Source organism: Euleptes europaea, chromosome 3 (assembly GCF_029931775.1).
Source record: "Euleptes europaea isolate rEulEur1 chromosome 3, rEulEur1.hap1, whole genome shotgun sequence".
NCBI classification, from domain to species: Eukaryota; Metazoa; Chordata; class Lepidosauria; order Squamata; family Sphaerodactylidae; genus Euleptes; species Euleptes europaea.
The window spans coordinates 10141498-10161296 of NC_079314.1; the positions used below are offsets into that span (position 1 = coordinate 10141498).

Below are 19799 nucleotides of genomic sequence, written 5' to 3' on the forward strand. Positions count from 1 at the left end.
TAATTTTTGTAAGAATACTCACGAGCATTAGTTTCCTGTGGTAGAAATAATAATACAAAGGAAACATTTCATTGTCAGAATTTCATTTTATTTTATTGTCTTTACATATTCAGCAACATTGTACTTGGCTTAAGAAATATTTGTATACACAAAGTGGTATTATTCTTTATTTTGAGCCATAGTAGTTGCCATTTCTAAATAAACCTCCAGGTGCTAGCTGGAGATCTCCTGGAGAAAATGGCCGCTTTGGCAATTAGACTCTATAGCATTGAAGTCCCTCCCCTCCCCAAACTGTGTCCCCAGGTTCTGCCCCCCAAAACTCCTGCTGGTGGCAAAGAGGGACCTGGCAACCCTACTGGTTTCCCAGGCAACTTTCCTCCCCGACAGCTTTCCCCTGCAGTTTCCCAGGCAGCTGGGGGGATGCCCTAGCACTTGCGAGAAAAAACTCCATGGAGTGTTTTTTTTCTCTCATGAGTGCTAGAGTGTCCTTCCAGCTGCTTGGGAAACCATGGGGGGAAACTGGGGTGGGGGGGAGCTGCCTGGGAAACCAGGGATGCCAGGCAGAGTGGCGGAGAAGGCTCGCACTGCTAGGGCGGCCAGGGAAGCCACGGAGATGCGACAGAGGAAAAGAGAAAGCCTGTGCCACTGCCAAACAGCTGAGTGGTGGTAGGGTGGGGGGAGCGAAACCGGCTGCTTGGAGACTGAGATGGGAACAGGGGCAGGCAGGAAAAGCCTCACACCAGCACTTCCACTTAAACTGTAAGTGACCTACTTCCGCCCGCCAACCAGCTGAGAGTAGGCGAGCAATGGAAGCAATGGGCAGTAGATCGCCCACCATAACCTGGAAGTTGGGAACCCTAGCCTCAGCCTCTGCTTCCTTCTTGACTTCTCCCTGACAAATGATTCCCAACAGTAAGAAACGCCTCAGAGTGTATTCTCAGATAGAGAATCGTGTTTGATCCTTGGAGGTTACAGTTTCTTCCTGAGAGGTACTGGGTCACTCTTTCTCACCATGACAGTTTTGTTGTTGTGAGCATAAAATATTTATATTCTTCAGATCAGCGGGATGGGAAGAAGGTAAAGGGAGCACTGTCAATTTACTGTTAGCATTCACTGGCAAATGAGTACTTCTTCACTAGTCGGATTCATTGCCTCAGGACAAAAAAGGATTAGACAAACTCAGTGAGGATGGAGCCATCAATGGCTATTAGCCAGGATGACTCCATGCAACCTCCAAGTTTTGAGGCAGCGGTACAAAAAACCCTTTGTGTACTACTGCTGGGAGCAACAACAGGCTTTGCTTGTAAATCTTTGGGGACATCTGGTCGGCCATTGTATGAAACAAGATGCTGGACTTGATTGACCATCTATCATGGCTACTCTTATATGCTTTTATGTCTATAAATGCACTTGGTTTCTATGATGACTAAGATCAAGCTTACATAAATATGTAAATCATTTTAGATAGAACATCCTTAAGTTCAGCTGTACAGTCTCAACCATCTCTGCACAAGAGGGAGATCATTTATACTGAAAGGAACACATGAACACATGAAGCTGCCTTATACTGAATCAAACCATCAAAGTCAATATTGTCTACTCAGACTGGCAGCGGCTCTCCAGGGTCTCAGGTAGAGGTCTTTCACATCACCTACTTGCCTGGTTCCTTTAACTGGACTTCCCGGGGATTGAACCTGGGACCTTCTGCATATCAAGCAGATGATCTACCACTGAGCCATAGCCCATCCCCTAAAGTCATGCTCTATCTTGAGGGAAATCCCTCCCCCCTCCCAGTATTATTCCTACTCTGTTCTCCTTCCCACTTCCCAGGAAATACAAAAAATTGATTCTGCAACTTCTGACAATGTCAAGAGAAGTCTCTGAACTTTGGCTTGGCTTGAAAGAGAACCAATGTGGAGAGCAGAAGCGAATTGCATAAGAGCTGGGACGGGTATTAGGCTTCCTGACAGAGGTTATATAAGATCTTCTTCAGCTGTATAGGCTCAGTTAGTTGCCCACAGAGTTCTTTCAGCCACCATGGATCTATTGGGAGCAGGGACCGTTTTCCTCATCATCTGCCTCTGTTGCCTGATGGTCCTCTCGACGTGGCGACAGTTGCGTGGGAAGAGCAAAATGCCACCGGGACCGACTCCTCTGCCCTTTATTGGAAACTTGCTCCAGGTCAACTTAAAAGACATGCACCGTTCGCTTGTGAAGGTAATCCCTTATACACATTCCCTTCTTTCTCTCTCATGCACACATCTAAAACACAACATTATCCAATCATTCCTTAAACATTTGGTTATACTTCTGGTTTGCTTTTGAAGGCGACTCTGGATCCAACCGTCCATCTCCTCTTCCCTTTTCTCACTCTTGTTTCACACCTTTAGTGTCTCCTGTCTCCAACCCTTCATTCTCCTCAGCTTTAAATCTCTCCATGTACAACACTGCTTTATGATTTAATATGTTTCTTCAATATGATTGCTGGCTGATTATACTGCCCAACGGGTGCATCTTTTGGAAGTGAGGTTCAAGCTGCTGGTTTTGGTTGGGGTTTTTTTAAGTAGAAAACTCAGGGAGGCCGGCTCACAGAGTCCTGAACGAGGTGGAGAGAGGGTGTGTAGAGAGAGGTTATTCTTTCCCTCTCAGAGAATCAATACTTGTGAAATGCCAAAAGTTGAGAAAGTTCCAATATTACACAGTTCACTATCACAGATGCTGTGGTATTTTAGTTGCTAAGTTAGTTAAATCATTTGTATCTGTTCACAAAATTCAGTAGGACCATAATTTTATTTATTTATTTTTAGATTATACCCTGCCCCTCCCCTGGGTCACAGGGCTCAGGGCAGCTCACAACATTCAATAAAACAATCTATAGAGATAAGACATATTTACAAAACATTAAACAACAATCTGTAAAATAGCATCCTAGCTCAGGCACCAGAATAAAACACAATCATTTGGCACCCAACAACCAACAACCCAGAATGCTGACAAAAACAGGCGGCACTAATAATAGGTGGTAAAAAAAACTGGGTTTGACCATCCCCAGTGGAATGCCTGGTGGAACAACTCTGTCTTACAGGCCCTACGGAATCTAGAAAGGAAATGCTCTATCGACCATTCCCAAACATACAAAAGAGCAACTAAGGAGCAAAACTGGGAGTTAAACAGCTGGCCTGAAATTAAACATGATAGCCACTGGAATGGGTAGCTTTTCAGACACGGTGGGCAGCTCTCTCACCGGTCCTGGGTCACTGTAGATAAAGTCTTCATGTGAAGCGAGCAAAAAAATTGAAAAACTGCCGAGTCTCGCCGGTCATGCCAAACCTTTTGTGCTTATCTGAGAATCTTCAAAATCTCCACTCAGATCCTGCTGGGAAAGTCAGGAAGAACAGAGCTTGGAAGGGGAGAGGCTGATCACCTATTCAGCTGGTCACTTGGGGTAGTCCTGAAGCCACTGTCTTCCCGACTGACCGACTTCACAGGATTGTTGTCAGAATAAATCATTGCCCTGAGACATTTCAAGGATGTCGGGCACAAAAATGAGATTGATAACTAAATTCTACACTGACAAAAGAGATGGGCGGTGCAGTTCTAAGGGCCATCTGTGCCGCTGCAGTGAACTAGTCCACTCCCTGTAGGGTTTACTTATGCTATGGCCGGCGGGGAAAGAGAGGGAATTTTTCAGCTTTCTTTGGGTGCAACTGCATCAGCATCCCCAAGAATCATGCTGCAGCGTTCCGTGGAGGTGTTGTAGTGAGGCAGCAGAGCTCCAAGATACGCCAGTGTAAGGGTCAGTCAGCTCCTTCAGCCCATTCGCCCACCCCCTTAGGACTGAGCTCTAAGGCGCCTGACTTGTCAGCATTAGTTGCAAACTCTTTGCACACAGTGCAGTTTCCGTGGGGGGAAAGGGGGCCCGTGTCGAATCAAACCAAGAAAGTCCATGTGTTTAGGCTTGTTTAGGCTGAGAACCAGTGCCAGAGGATTAACTGGATGTTATAACTCAACCCTGAGTTAACCCAAAACACATGTCTACCTGGTCTTTTTCCGGAGAATGCCTTGTGTTTCCGAATGTTTTCTTTCTTAAAGTCTGAATTGCACACAATTACAGAGATAGATTTCAGAAGATTGTCTTGAAACTGGAAGCTGGAAAGCAGCTTAGATGTAAACACAAATTGACTTTTATCAATTCTCATGGTACCTGGCCAAATGGGTTTGATCTACCAGTAACTTTCCACAGACAGGTGATACTTACGTAAGCAGAATGTAATTATCCTGCCTACCACTCCCTAGAATAGTTTCCAATAATTCTTTGCCACTTGATTAAGTCTTCAGCAAGTAATAAAATCCCCTTGGGAGGCACTTCTCATGCTTCCCCAAGGTATTGTAGCCACACTGAGATCAATTTACAGCCCATTCCTGAAATGACGGCGTACGCAGATGGCGGGGAAGAGGCACAGCTGCGCCTCCTCCTTAGCCGTTTTGCATATGCTGTTAACTGGGGCCTTTCACCCCATAGGGAACAGCGAGGCTGCACCGCCATTCCTGGTACTGGTGTACCAGGCTGAAATGGGATGGGAAGCCGCCTAACCGGTGGCTCCTCCCCCCACCCCGCCCCCGGAACGCCCCCCGGCACCGGCGCAGCCACTCTACACCATGGCCTGCACCACGGAGAGGCCACGCTGGTGGAGGGGCGAAGCGCGGTCCCGCGGTGCTCGGCCACCGGCGGAACTGGCCTCGCTGCCAGCGTAAGTGCTCCTATGAGGTTTCACCCAAATTCTCAGGAATGGGCTGTAAGAATAGTTTTAGCTTAAGGCAAATTTCAACTTTAGATCTTTCCCCCCTCTTTTAACAAAACTTTGATCTTCTTTCTCTTTTAACAGACATCAATATATCTTACGCAACAAATGACAAGTTTTGTTATCAAAAGATCTTTTATCCTAGTTCAGGGGTCAGCAAACTCATTAGTCAAAAGAGCCAAATATCAACAGTACAACGATTGAGATTTCTTTTAAGAGCCAAATTATTTAAACTATATAGGTAGGTACACTGTTTAATTAAAGTTTATTAAGTTAATAAAGTTTTAAGTCTTAATTAAACTATAGGTACACTGAATAAAACTTGATATCATACTTAATGTGTGCGTGTGTGTAAAGTGCCGTCAAGTCGCAGCCGACTTATGGCGACCCCTTTTTGGGGTTTTCATGGCAACAGACTAACAGAGGTGGTTTGCCAGTGCCTTCCTCTGCACAGCAACCCTGGTATTCCTTGGTGGTCTCCCATCGAAATACTAACCAGGGCTGACCCTGCTTAGCTTCTGAGATCTGACGAGATCAGGCTAGCCTGGGCCATCCAGGTCAGGGCATCATACTTAATAGTGATCTTATTTATTGATAAAAATTAAATTGTAAGTCCCTGCCATTTCCCCCTCCCAGTTCGGAGTCCTCGTCTGGAGGCGTGGTCTACCGCCATAAAAGCCTATTGGTGGACCCGGCCTCCGGCTGAGTCCCATTGGGAGGCCAGGTCTACCCACTGGCTTTCTTGACAGTAGACCTTGTCTCCGGAGGCCCATAGAAGCCAATTGGTAGACCTGGCCTCTGAAGGGGGACTTTCCCCCCCTCCTCGGAGTCCAGGAAAGCCAGTGGGTAGACATGGCCTCCCAATGGGACTCAACCGGAGGCCAGGTCTACCAAAGGAAGCCCGCCCTGCCCAACAGCTGATAGGTGGGGGGGCCAGGAAACTCCGAGCCGCCCACCCAGCAATCGCGCGGCTAGAGGGGAGGCTTTAGCCTCCCAACCATTGAGGGCAAGGGAAAGGGGGACCCGGCCATTCTCCACAGCGGGGGGGGGGGGAGACAGCGCGCCCGCTCTCGCTCTTTCTCAGGCTTGCCGGCTCCGCAGCCCGGCTGCCGGCGCGAGCAGGCGCAAGAGCAGGGGCTCTGAACTAAGTTCGGAGAGCCGCACTCAATGGGCCAAAGAGCCGCATGCGGCTCTAGAGCCGCAGTTTTGAGACCCCTGTCCTAGTTAGTATTCAGAGACCAATCCTAAGCAGGTCTATTCAAAATCCTACTCTGGTCTATTCAAAGGGGCTTACTCCCAGGAAAGTGTTCTTAGGATTGCATTGAGAGAATACTGATCCACAAGTTCAAAGAAAGAATGCCTGAGCTGAAGATGTTCTGGAGCAGTGGCCTTCGTCAAGAGTTTAAAATCTAACTCTCCTGTCCAGTCACTGTATATACCCAATGTAATTCCAACCTCTTTAAAATAAGTGATTGAAATAAATGATCTCTCTGACCCAATACATATTTTTTTATGTCCCAATTCCTAAGTAGTATCACCAAAACTGAACTTTTATTAGGGATTATCCTATATTTTAGAAATGCATGTTCCACAAACACAGAACTGGAATATTTGCTCTGGAATTGGTCTGCAAGCCAATTAATACATTTGGCTTGGAAATGTTTACTAAATAGCCAGCCCCTTTTGATTTTAACACTTTTCTTCTGTTGAAGTTGTTTCCCAGCAGCCAATAATTGTTGATAAAGCTGGAATGGATCCTGCATGTTTATATTTATTTTCTAATAATCATATCTCATGTTTTATAATCTCTGTCATAAAAGTACCCAGGCTACTATTTAATAATTTCAACTGTCCTCTCATAAAAAGCCTTGCAAACATCCTGCTGAACAATGTTGCTGATCCCAGTGGAAGTACTGGTCTCAAAATATTCTTTAAGTTACACACAGTTTGTACTTGCTTGTCCTGGAAGAGCGATGCATCGAAGTTGCTCATGCCAATTCAGCACAACAAATTGCAAATTGCAATATGATCAGCATATTGTACATTTTGGATTTATTCTTTAATATATACACTAACTGGGGGGGGGGGAGGATCAGAATAAAGACAAATTGATGATGGCAGGTTCTTCTGACCCTTGTCTAGAAGTCATATCCAGTTCTGGGCACAGTTCAAGGTACAGCTTTTAACTCAAAGTTGTATCTAATCTAGGGCATCTGATGGACCCCTCCATTTACAAGACTCTGCCTGTTTGCTTAGATGGTCATCTAAGGTCCCACTGTCTTTCCTGCATCTTTCAGAGGTGAGGTTGGTGGTCACAAGGGATGGAACCCTTCCAGAGATAACAAAGAGGTTAAGAGAGAGGGGAAGAATCGGGTTAACAGAGGAATGAGATGTCCTGGGATTTGTGAGGTCCGGCCGCAAGATCATCTCTAATGATTGGAAAACTCATGCATAATTCCAAGGAACAACTGAGACAGACTGGGGGCGAACGTGAGTGAAAGTACCCATGTGTAAATGACCAATGTGTGCAAATAAAGATCCCCATCTTTAGCACCCTTACCCCTCAGATCTCTGGGCCCCACACTTCCTCATCCTCTGTGGCTCCCATTTGCATCCAGTCCTTCCACAGTGACACCAAGTAGCCCCTTCCATGTCTAGACTCAACCCTTGGGCCTTTCTCATACCCTTGCGTCTTGTGTAATGATATCCCCAGCAAAATCTCATTTCTCTACAACATTCATCATTATTCAATGGAAGCAAACAAAATAGAATAAAGAATCCAAACAGGTGTGTTAGCCATAACAAGGAAAATCATAAAAATCTTAAAGGACAAATGAAAACAATTCAAGCAATATTTTGGTGAGCATCCCAGGTTTTGGGGCTTTCTTTCATATATAACTTGTTTGCCTTGCTATTAAGCCAGTCTAATTTCACAACAATGCCCTTCCCTTCCTCCTGTTTCCTTTCACACCAAGCTCCTTTTTCTCTTTCAGATCAGTGACAAATATGGCCCTGTCTACACCATCCATCTGGGGCCCCGACGGGTTGTGGTGTTGTGTGGATACAATGCAGTGAAGGAGGCCTTGGTGGGCCAGGCTGAAGAGTTCAGTGGCCGTGGGGAACAGGCCACGTTTGACTGGCTTTTTCGTGGCTATGGTCAGTCTCTTCTTTGGCAGGGAGCTCATTCTTGATTGTGGTTTGCATCTCTATGAAACTTTTATTATGCAGTCCTAATTCCATCTACTCTATCAACAGCTCTGTAAAATAGATTGTTACGGTAGGAAGGGGGAAATGGTGCCTTTCCTTGCTGGGAAACTCACTTAAACCAAGGGTTCCCATGCAAGTTCCCTGGTAACCTACCACCACCACTCAGGACTTCCTCAGAACCTCTAGCTAGATTGACCTGCTGAGAAGGTAGGCTTCCAGCGCATTACTAGAATAGCAAAATAACTCATAGCCAACCTGGTAGAACCCATGCACTCGAGCACATGGGGAAGAGATTACGAGAAATATCCCAAAGAAATAGATTGTACTATGTGAAGCCAAAAAAGCCTTTATAAAAAGATTTATTGTAAAAAAGAGGGGGAAAGGGAAAGGGTAGTTGTGTTCAAAAAGGGGGTGGAAAAAGGCAAAACAGAATATAACAAAAAACACCCAGCAACAGCAACACAGAGATATTCAAATGAAAAGCAATACAGTTGCATTAACTAAAGTAAACATGGTACCTATGCTGTAGTTGGTTCAGGGAATGTGCAGAGTTCCTTGTGGTAACAAGAAATTGAAGGAGTCTTTAACCACTAGCCAACTTCCTGTGGACCCAGTTTCCACTGAAGACTGAAAACTGGACAAAGGAAAATCCCAAATAATTCTGCTAAATAGAGTTGGACCTAAACCAACCTCCTTTCTAAGAATGACAAGCAGATTTCTCCAATTGCATGCAAATCTTAATCTCTGATGTCAGAGGCTACTTTTACCAGTAATGTCCATGTACAATATAGTCTCTCCTCCATCAAGCTTCTGGTAATGGCTCTGAATGTCCATGGCAAATAGATCTGGTCTAAACCAGATTGTCCAAAAAGGAATCTGGTCTAAACCAGGTCGTCCTTTGTCCTACCTGCTCTCTCCATGGATTTTAAGTTGAGACTTACTCAGTAAAAAATTATGTTCAAGATATACTGGACACCACAGCAAGTCTTTTGCAAGGGAATGAGTAAAGTGTCTAATTGTCGGCATTGTAACTCACCGGATGTGTCCTGTAAACATATATTTTGGGTGTGTCCACTCATTCAGTTTTTCTGGGGGAAAGTTATTACTCATACCAATTTTGTATTAGAATGTTCATTGATTTTTGAGGATGTCTATGTACTTTTAAACTCTTGGGCCGTTTATGCTTGGTAATTAGCAGCGTGATCCAGGCTGAAGTCCCCTACATACTTTTGAGTTCTTCACGCTGAACCATCATTCTAGAAGTCACTGCAAAGCCAGCGCATACCTACTTTGCATTTCTTAAGAGCCCCTTAAACACGACCTTTTGAATTTGCTCCACCCCTGCCTCGAGGCATCCACTCAAGCAAGCATAAAGCGACACAAACAATGATTGCTAATGGCTATGCAAACGAAGGAACAAAGGAGCAGGCGAGTGGGGAGGTGGTGGAATTTGTTTGACTTTCTCCTCTTGCATTGGGACCGTGAATGGTCATTCTAAAGGCCAGATTTTAAAAATCAGCATTGGCGTGGAGCAGATTCAACCCTGCATAAATGGCCTTGGAGTTTAAACACTATTACTCTTGGAGGCTAACCAATGGTCAATGAAAATGGACTCTCTGTGCCCTTACTACAGCTAAAAGATTTATATTACAACACTGGAAAGATAAAAGCCCACCGCTGATAAATCAATGGATTGAGGACCCTACACCTCTGTCAATATATGAGCACATAGACGGCAATTGCACATCGACTTGTTTTTAGATGTTTGGAAACCATTTATAGAAACATGTGAAGATCCTCCTTTTTAAGTTTTTTCTTTGTTTTTTCAGTTCTTTTTTTGAAGGAAATAAAAAGGAAATTTTTTAATGAACCAACTTTCTTCCTGTCAGCATTCTTCGTTCTCCAACTTTCACATCCACACATATTAATGGGGAATATTAGTATGAATTATCTTGATCTTGGTTGCCAGCGACACATCCTTACACTTAAGAAACTTTTCTAGCTCCTTCAATGGCTGCCCTTCTCAGTCTCAATCTCCTTCTGATTTCTTGGCATCTCCTTCTGATTTCTTGGCTGCAGTCTCCCTTTTGGTTGCTGATGGAGCCAAGGAATAGAAAATCTTGACCAATTTCAGTTTCTTCATTGTCTACCTTAAAGTTGTGCAATTCCTCAGTATTCATTACTTTTGTCTTCTTGATGTTCAGCTGTACTTCAGCCTTGGCAGTTTCTGCTTTAACCTTGAACAGTAGCTGTTTCAAGTCTTCACTATTACTCCCAGCAGTAATTGACCTGTATTTAAACAGCTGTGTTGGGGATGGGCTGACCTGCTCACATTACTGTGAGGAGCACTTTGGACTTTGGAGTTAGACAGGGCTTTAAACTCCACCTGAATGAAAAAGGTCAAATGTACATCCTGCCTTCAGAGATGGTTTCCCCCCATTTTGGGGTAAAGCCCTCTGACCACCCTTACCATCAGAAAGGGCTTCCAAATGCTTGTCATAAATTGGTAACATTTTAAAATACAACGATTTTATTGTATTGTTTTCTTTTGTTTTTGCTCTCCATTGCTTATCAAAGCACTGTGTTTTCCCAGAAGGGTTCTCTTCCAATAACCTTCCACTGTCTCCTGCCTTTATTCCAAGGAGTTGCATTCAGTCAAGGGGAAAGAGCCAAGCAGCTACGCCGATTCGCCATCACAACCTTGAGAAATTTTGGTATGGGGAAGCGATCCATTGAACAACGGATCCTGGAGGAGGCCCAGTTCCTGCTGGAGGCACTTAGAAACATCAAAGGTGATCAAGAGTTTGGGTATCTTCAGAAACCTTGCTTAATAAAATAAACAACAGCCATGAATACAGTTCACTTAATGGTTTTAGGTCCACTAGCAGCTCAAGGTATCTTGCTGCCCAAGGAGGTGGTAGCAGGGACCACGGCCATCACACCTCTACGCTGAAGGAGCTAAATCCTTTTTAACTCTTCATTCCCCAGCCCTAACAGGCTTCCCAAACTCTTAAGATTCCTTGTAGGAGGATAACATTTTTGATGCCCTGACAACCAAAAAAATAGTGAATCCACAGGAACCCACATGAAGTTGCCTGAGACTGAATCAGACCTTTGGTCCATAAAGATTAGTATTGCCTACTCAGGCTGGCATTGTCTCAGGTGGAGGTCTTTCACATCACCTACTACTAGAGTTGCCAATCTCCAGGTGGTGGATGGAGATCTCCCACTATTACAACTGATCTCCAGGCGACAGAGATCAGTTCACCTGGAGAAAATGGCCAGTTTATCAATTGGACTCTAGGGCATTGATGCCCCGCCCCTCCCCAAACCTCACTCTCCTCAGGCTCCACCCCCAAAATCTCCAATTATCTCCCAACCCGGAGCTGGCAACCCTATCTACCACCTGATCCTTATAACTGGAGATGCCAGGGGTGGCCCAGCTCTTGTGAGAAGGAGGATTATCACAATTGTTTAGGAACTGGAAGGTATGGCTGCTGTGCTGGCAGACTGGGTCTATAGCAGCTTCTCTCTCCCTCTCTCTCTCTCACGCACACAGAAAATATACAGCGCATTATCTTTCATTGTCAAGATATCTCTGTAAGGTAGGTTATTTGAGAAAGTGTAACATACCAAGGCCAAATAAGCTTTATGATTGCTCATGTTCACCCAGTGTGCTTCATGATTGGTTCTCCTACATCCAAAGACTACAGCAGTGATGGCGAACCTTTTAGAGACTGGGTGCCCAAACTGCAACCCAAAACCCACTTATTTATCGCAAAGTGCCAACACGGCAATTTAACCCAGCTGGCCGGCAGGCCGCTCAGAAGCTGGCGGCGCGTGTCTTCGCCTCCCCTCGCTCGTCCTCCTGTCTCCCGGCCGTTTGTGGGGAGGTCCCTCACTGTGCTCCTCTCTCGTGCCGGCTGCAGCTCAGCTGAGAGAGAGGGAGATAGCTGCGTGCCGGCAGAGAGGGCTACACGTGCCGGAGTTGGCACACGTGCCATAGGTTCGCCAACACAGGACTACAGTATCTGCCATGGTGCTTACAAGAATTTGGAACTATTGTGAAGATGTGGTGTATTGCAGTCCAGGGATGGGCTGAGGGAGCTGGGAATGTTTAATCTGGAGAAGAGGAAGTTGAGGGGGGACATGATTGCTCTCTTTAAGAATTTGAAGGGCTGTCTCTTAGAGGAGGGCAGGGAGCTGTTCCTGTTGGCAGCAGAGGATAGGACTTGCAAGAATGGGTTTAAATTACAGGCAGAAGGTATCAGCTGGATATTAGGGGGGAGTTGTTCAGCAGTGGAATCAGCTTCCTAGGGAGGTGGTGGTGAGCTCCCACTCACTGGCAGTCTTTAAGCGGTGGCTGGGCAAACACTTGTCAGGGATAGGCTGATCCTGCATTGAGCAGGGGGTTGGACTAGATGGCCTGTATGGCCCCTTCCAACTCTATGATTCTGTGATGCTATTCTATGAGTGATTTGCCAAATGGCAAGATCAACTCTTGTCTGATTTTACTGTGACATATGAAGCACAGAGGTTCATGCACTCTGTTCCCTAACCCAGTTTTCATGCAAGTATTGAACTGGTTTGTAATCTAGACTGAGGCTCTGGTTGAAGTGTTTTTATCTCTATCTTTCTAGGTGCACCTTTTGACCCTACCTATGTTCTGAGTCGTACTGTGTCCAATGTGATCAGCTCTATCGCCTTTGGCAACCGCTTTGACTATGAAGATAAGCAGTTCCTCTCTTTGCTGAACATGATCACGGAAAGTTTCCGTTTTACTGCAACCTCATGGGGGCAGGTAAATTTAGAAGCAGTGGGGAAGGGAGGACGTTCTGGACTCAAATTTTAAAAATTTGATCACGCTTGTACACAAATGTATGTATTTTTATTTTGGCAAGCATGGCATGTCTCTCACAAATAAGGATTTTTGTTCTTCCCTTACCCCTTCCTGGCAACCCCGATGTACAGCTCTACGACATGTTCTCTGGCCCAATGCAGTACATGCCTGGGCCCCAGCAGAAAGCCTTCAAGCAGCTTTCCGGGCTAGAAGAATTCATCGCAAGGAAGGTGAAAGAGAACCAGAAGACCCTGGACCTGAACTCCCCTCGAGATTTCATAGACAGCTTCCTGATAAAAATGCACCAAGTATTATTATATCATTAATATTATCGTTATTGTTTTATATTATTTGAAACGGCTAGTAGAAATTTGGTAGATGCAAGAAAAGAGAAGATATAGTATCTGGAAGGGAAGGATGAAAGGAAGGATGATGTGTTAGAGTGTGTGTTAGGCTAAATAAAAACAGCAATCTAGTTTTGGGAATGAAAATGCCATGTGCTGATCCTGTTCATCCCGCCCACCACCCACACATACGATTCTCCTTTCCAAAGACATCACATGAGGTTTCTCTCTTCTTCTCTCTGGCTTTCTGCTCCCTTCATCTCATCAGCCTTCCTGTCCCAGAGCATTATGTGAAGTTTTCCCTCATACAAGTTTCCTTTTAACTTCACATACAATAAGCATGTTGATTTTCAGCATTCCATGATTGATCATTTTCCTCTGGTGTTTGATCATGACCTCACAGCAGCCCAAGCAATGGTGAGGGGGAAAGAGTGTCTCAGAAAGTGCCAGTCATAGCTTAGCTTTTCCAGCATGAACAGTGAAATATGTTTCCATTTTCTTCTGCCAAGGAAAAGGAAAACCCAAACACAGAGTTCTTTCTGAAGAATGTGGTTATGACAACGGTCAACGTATTTTTTGCTGGCACTGAAACTGTCAGCACTACCTTGCGCTACGGCTTCCTGATTCTGCTCAAATACCCAGAGATTGAAGGTGATTGTGGAATGAGGGAGGGAGGGTGCAGCCCTTACAGGAGGGCAAAAGAGGCTTTGGTTGAAACATGGCTGTCACTTAGAGGAGGGCAGGGAGCTGTTCCTGTTGGCAGCAGAGGATAGGACTCACAATAATGGGTTTAAATTGTGGGCAGAAAGGTACCGGCTGGATATTGGGGGGGGGGAGAATTTACAGTAAGAGTTGTTCGACAGTGGAATCAGCTACCTGGGGAGGTGGTGAACTCCCCCTCACTGGCCTTCTTTAAGCAGAGGCTGGACAAGCACTTGTCAGGGATGCTCTAGGCTGATCCTGCATTGAGCAGGGGGCTGGAATAGATGGCCTGTATGGCCCCTTCCAACTCTATGATTCTATTTCCAAGAGGGTTAAATTTCAGATAATTTTGTAGGCTTCCAGATGTGTGAGTTCTTCAGCATGTGCAGAAAATGTCTGCTAGAGACCACTGAAGGCTGTGTAAGCTGTCCATGAAGCTAGCCTCCCCTTCTTGTTATGGGGAGTTCCAGTCGAGGGGCAAATGTGTTCCCAGAACACTTTCTCCACGACACTTCCTGCATTCCCAGCTGTGCACCATGCTATTGAACTGGGAATACAAAAGCAGAAGCCAATTGTATTCCTTGTTGTTCTCAGGAAGGTATGACTGTAAATGAACCCATACATATGCCATCTTTACATCCTGTGGATTTTCAACAGATAAAGTCCATCAGGAGATTGACCGAGTGATTGGCAGGAACCGTGGTCCCAACGTGGATGACCGCCCACAAATGCCCTACACTGAGGCCGTGATCCATGAGATCCAGAGATTCGCTGACGTGCTCCCCTTGGGGCTAGCACGACGCGTGATGCACGACATCCAGTTTCGAGGATACACAATTCCCAAGGTATGGTTTATGGCTCAGTGGACCTTCCCAAGAAGCTACTATCCATCCTGTTATCACTGGGGGACTAGTGAGATAAAAATGGGGAATTTGGTTCAGCTGCAAGGAGTTACCGGTAAACACTAAAATAGTTTATTAAATACCAAAATACTTTATTAAAGCAATATTGAGAAATCATTAACTTTCCACATGGCAGAAATGGAAATGATCTAGATGAGTTGTTGCCTGTACTATTCTTCTCTTCCAAAGACCCATGAAAATCTTGAAATTAGAATGACAGGAACAAGGAGAGGCGCTTAGGAACCAGAATGATAGTGCATTCTTCAGCAGTGCTGACATATGGCTGGTTTTCGCCCTAATTTCTGCTCAATGCCCCCCCCCCCCGCACATACCCAAACACTCCTTCAGGTGTTTTTCTTGCTTATTCCTTCTTTCCTAATTTGTCTTCTTTCTTTTTCAAGCCTTCCCCTGTACTAATCAGTTTGGAAATATGTGTTACACTGACACACCTCAGGCATCTTCCCGTCTTCAGTTTTTTGCCTTTTCGACAATTTCTCCCTCCCAGGACCTCAAAGATCTCCACCCCTGCAGTCAACCTTAACCACACAGGCATTTTATTTGCTAGACTTCCACCTTTCCTGACTACTTATGACACGACTCATCTTTTCCACATCTCCCTTCACTCCCCACTCACCCACCCATGCATCTTTATGCCCCCATTACAGCCACTTATTTCCACACAGTTTCATGTCACTTTTTGCTGGACCAACATTAGTGCCTGCTGGTGACCATTAGAGTGACTGTTTGTGACCGCTCGTTGAATGGAGCAGCCACCGCGTTCCTCAGTCCTGCAACGTTTGGCTCAGCCACCCTGCCCCACAGTTACCAAACCGCTCGTACCTTGTCAGCACACACTGGGGCTTTTTGACCCTTCAGAGGGGCTCTGCCAGCCTTCACACCTCCAGGCATTTGGTCTCTGAGAAACTCTCTCTGCCTTTTGGCCCCAGATTTCTGCTTTCTTAGCACTCTCCTTTTCAGCCTTTTGCCTTACTTATTCTATTACTTCTATTACTTATTCTATTCTTACTTATTCCTTAGTACACCTGATTTATTTTTTCAGCCCTTCCCCTATTCTGCTCCATTGGTAAATGTATGTCACACCGACACGCCTCAGGCATCTTTCATTATGCAATTTTCTGCCTTTTCCAGAAGTTCTCCTCCTTGGCCCCCTTCTCCTCCTCCTCAGGATATCTGACATTTCAAATTGGTTCTTAATTTCTATTGCCTGCAGGACAACACAGCGCCCAGTTTCTCCTTCAATCTCCCTTTCTTCCTCCACACTGAAACAGAACCTGTGGTAAATGTTACGTGTGAAATGAACCGGAAGAGTCTTCTCTTCTCATAACTACCTTCATTCATTTATTTATAGCCCACCTTTCTCCCTGAGGCTCAAGGCAAATGTTGGTGGAAAGTGCCGCCAAGTCACAGCTGACTTATGGCGACCCCGTAGGATTTTCAAGGCAAGAGATGTTCGGAGGTGGTTTGCAACGGCCTGCCCCCGCAGGGGCTGAGAGAGTTCTGAGGGAACTGTGACTGGCCCAAGGTCACCCAGCAGGCTTCATGCGGAGGAGTGGGGAATCGAACCCAGGTCTCCAGATTAGAGTCTGCCACTCTTAACCACTAAACCACGCTGGCTCTTCAAGGTGTATAACAGAATGTAGAACAATGCAGCCAGACAGCATAAGACATTCAATTAACACAGTGCACTAGGGATTAGGATTCCAGGATGAGAGAACAATGAGAACCACAAATGATCTAAGGCACAGAATACTATAAATAGTGAAGGAAATGGAGTTTTAAAAGGTGGAGGGCTCCCCCACCCCTTGTCAGTGTCTTTGCTTTTTCCATTCACTAACAACGCATTCCTGAGATTTGGCTTGCATGGATGGCAGGGAGGAGGCGCTGCCGTGCCGCCTCCTAAAACCATTCCCCGCAAACCGAAAAACAAAACAAAAAAGCCTTTTAGAGGCTTTTTTTTTGGTGAAACGGGGCCTTTTCACCCCATAGAGAAAAGCAAGGCTGCTAAAAAGCAGGAGCAGCCTCACTCTTCTCTGCGCCGGCGTTCCTGGGGCAAAAGGGGACAGGAAGGTGCTTAACTGCAGCTCCTCCCCACAGCCTGCCCCAGGAACACCAGATCCAGAGATTCGCTGACATGCTCCCCATGGGGCTAGCACGACATGTGATCCCAAAGCTTCTTTTCAGGTTTCTGTGTTTGCTTGCTTCTTGTATCTCCTGTACATGTAGACTGCGGACAGAGGCAATAATCTGGCACTAACTGATCAACTACATTTTACATATACCACACAGCTAATTTGTCTTTTTATTATTTGTTGTGGCCAGTGTGCCATGTCTTCAAAGACAACACACGCTCACATATCCCAGGTGAAAATGCTACCATTAGGACGGCAGTCCCAAGTGACTGCCCGGGCCTCATCCTTTCCAATAACAGCCCTCCAAAAAGACTGAATAACAACCAGCTAGCCAAACAATCCTGATTTGCACTTCCTCAAACAGCCTTCCACACTGGAGATCTATGTTTGCCAGTAGATCAGTGGAGTCTTATGGTTTAGTAATTACTTGCCCTTCCCCCACATCACCCCCATTATTTTCTCTTTCTCTGTGTTCAGGGGACTGAGGTGTTCCCTTTGCTGGGCTCTGTGCTGAGTGACCCCAACCATTTTGCAAGACCTGAAGTATTTGACCCTCAACACTTCCTGGATGAGAATGGGAAGTTCAAGAGGAGCGATGCTTTCATGCCATTCTCCATAGGTGAGCTCCCTTTCCAGCCCTTCCCCCTGTCTCCTCCATCTTTCCAAATCAAGACCACATGGGGGCATTGTTAGCCAGGCATGCCAATAAGCAAACTCTCTTTTCTTCCTTTCACTAGGCAAACGATATTGCTTTGGGGAGCAGCTGGCCCGTATGGAACTTTTCCTTTTCTTCACCAGTATCCTTCAGAACTTCCGCTTCAAATCTCTGATCCCACCGGAAGAAATTGATATCTCCCCCATCCTGGTTGGTTTTGCTACCATTCCACGTTGTTATGAGATCTGCATGATCCCACGCTGAAGGAGAATCAACAATATTGATAAAAACCACTTAATCACTACCGAATTTGGCCACCCAAAGAACAAAAAATGAAACCTTATCAATAATACGAAACATCCGTGTAAAGTTCTAATATTAGACTTTTCCTTACCAAATATCCACCTACATTCTGTTATTCCATATCACCTGTGTTTCCTCATCTGCAATGCAACACTCACCAGAGAAAGAAGCATGGGAAATGTCAACCACACGTTCTTGAGTCTTGGTCTTCTACTCTGCCTCCCTTCCTTCAGCCTTACTTTTATTTTTAAATGAAAGCTGGGAATTCAGAGAGCCTGTAAGTCTATAGTTACAGTGCTCTAGTAATACATCAATATTTTGGTGCCATTTTTTTAAAAAAAGAACATGAAACCACTCGTCATGGGGGGGGCGTTAAGAGAGTGGTTTTACCACCACAGCCCAATCATGGAAAAGTGGATTCGAGTTGTGTGGGAGTCGATGGGGTAAAGAAAACTTATGGAAATATTACTTATGAGGGGAAAGGTGACTCAAGATTGGGTTTCAGAAAAAGTCTGAGGTGAAAGTGGTCTCAAAAGAACCAGAAAAAAAACGGGGAGGGGGGAGACCAGAAGTGAAAACTCAAAAATGCATGCAAAAATAGGGATAAACCAAAGCAGTACGGGGCCAGAACCGACCCCCCCCCCAAAAATGCTGAAAATGTCTCTCTCAATGGCCATGCTGAAAATGTCTCTCTCAGTGGCCCTTTTCTTCTCCTGCACAATCTGCACTGTTCATCATCTTTCCATTCCTGATACTTTCACTTTGAGCAACTAGGATCAAACTACTTGTTACACAGAAGATCCAGGAATTTTCAGTTTCTTTTTATGACAAGATTTTTAGTCTGGTTCATTGCTATGGTCATATACATTATATTATAGGTGCTTATATTACTGTGCTTCCAAAGCCTGGCAAAGTGTGCAAATTTTCAACCTATTTCTTTGATTAATGTAAATGCTAAGATATAAAACTCCTATTCTTGCTAAAAGGTTGTTGCAACTTTGATACATGTAGACCAGGTAGGATTTATATGAGGTGGGCAAGACTCTGATAATCTTAGGTTTGATTGCTTTAAATAGTAAGAGTTGCCATTCTCTCACTTGATGCTGAAAAAGCTTTTGACAAAATATACTGGAAATGTATCTTTGCTGCAATTTCTTTCATTTTTTCCCTTTAAAGTAACTGTGGTATGCTACAAATCAGAGCAGAGGTGTTGAGAACTGGAATGTTTAACTATTCCCTCCTACCATTTTCTGGATTAAGAATCCTAACACCAGAGATTACATATTCTATTCTGATAGACATGACTCCTACTCTAGAACTGACATGTGCTGGATTTCTAAGACAATGTTGGTCAATCTAGGGTCCATCGAAATTGCTCCTAGAACTTTTTCTGACCATAGTCCTATTGAGATAACTTGGATTTTAGAAGAGCATGGCCTAAGAAGATGGAAACTTGACCATATTCTGCAGCAAAAGAATGTAGCCGCCCAATGTGAGAAAGATTTGAAGGAATTCTTTAAGTTCAACAATACTCCTACAATTTGGGATGCCAGCAAAGCCTTTATAGGAGGAAGAGTTATTTCAATTAATGCCAAAATTTAAAAAGATAAGGAAAGAACGTATCGAGAACTCCAGAATGAACTTAAAGACCTAGAGATGAAACATAGGAACATACAGAATAAGAAAACTCTTCAAAAAATTAAGTTTGTGAAACACAAAATTGATTTCATAGAGACAGAAAATCAGATATGCCAAGCAAAGATTATTTGAAAAGGCCGATAAACCTGGCAGATATTTGGCTAACTATCTGAGGCAAGAAACCTTGAAAAGAAGGATTCTTGGAGTTAAAAGAGAAGGAAAGATACTGAGCAAACAAGAAGATATTGAAAAAACT

General features: G+C 44.8%; 1 protein-coding gene across 2 annotated transcripts; it reads left to right on the plus strand.

Annotated features, from left to right (window-relative positions):
* The first annotated feature begins 2037 nt into the window (after positions 1–2037).
* On the plus strand, positions 2038–17866 carry LOC130474269 (cytochrome P450 2A13-like). 2 transcript variants are annotated; one of them, XM_056845811.1, is made up of 9 exons: positions 2038–2217; positions 7796–7958; positions 10652–10801; positions 12650–12810; positions 12981–13157; positions 13703–13844; positions 14553–14740; positions 17425–17566; positions 17685–17866. In XM_056845811.1, the coding sequence occupies exons 1-9, from the start codon at positions 2038–2040 to the stop codon at positions 17864–17866; spliced, it is 1485 nt and encodes a 494-aa protein (XP_056701789.1). The 2 variants fall into 2 exon arrangements, with proteins under 2 accessions (XP_056701789.1, XP_056701790.1); XM_056845812.1 differs by lacking the exon at positions 7796–7958 and having other exon boundaries at positions 2038–2218; positions 10643–10801.
* Positions 17867–19799: the final 1933 nt, after the last annotated feature.

Coding starts and splice junctions, on each gene's coding strand:
- LOC130474269 (XM_056845811.1), top strand. CDS start 2,038: ATGGATCTATTGGGAGCAGGGACCGTTTTCCTCATCATCTGCCTCTGT. Junction 7,959..10,651: donor CTGGCTTTTTCGTGGCTATG/GTCAGTCTCTTC, acceptor CTTTATTCCAAG/GAGTTGCATTCAGTCAAGGG. Junction 13,845..14,552: donor CAAATACCCAGAGATTGAAG/GTGATTGTGGAA, acceptor GATTTTCAACAG/ATAAAGTCCATCAGGAGATT.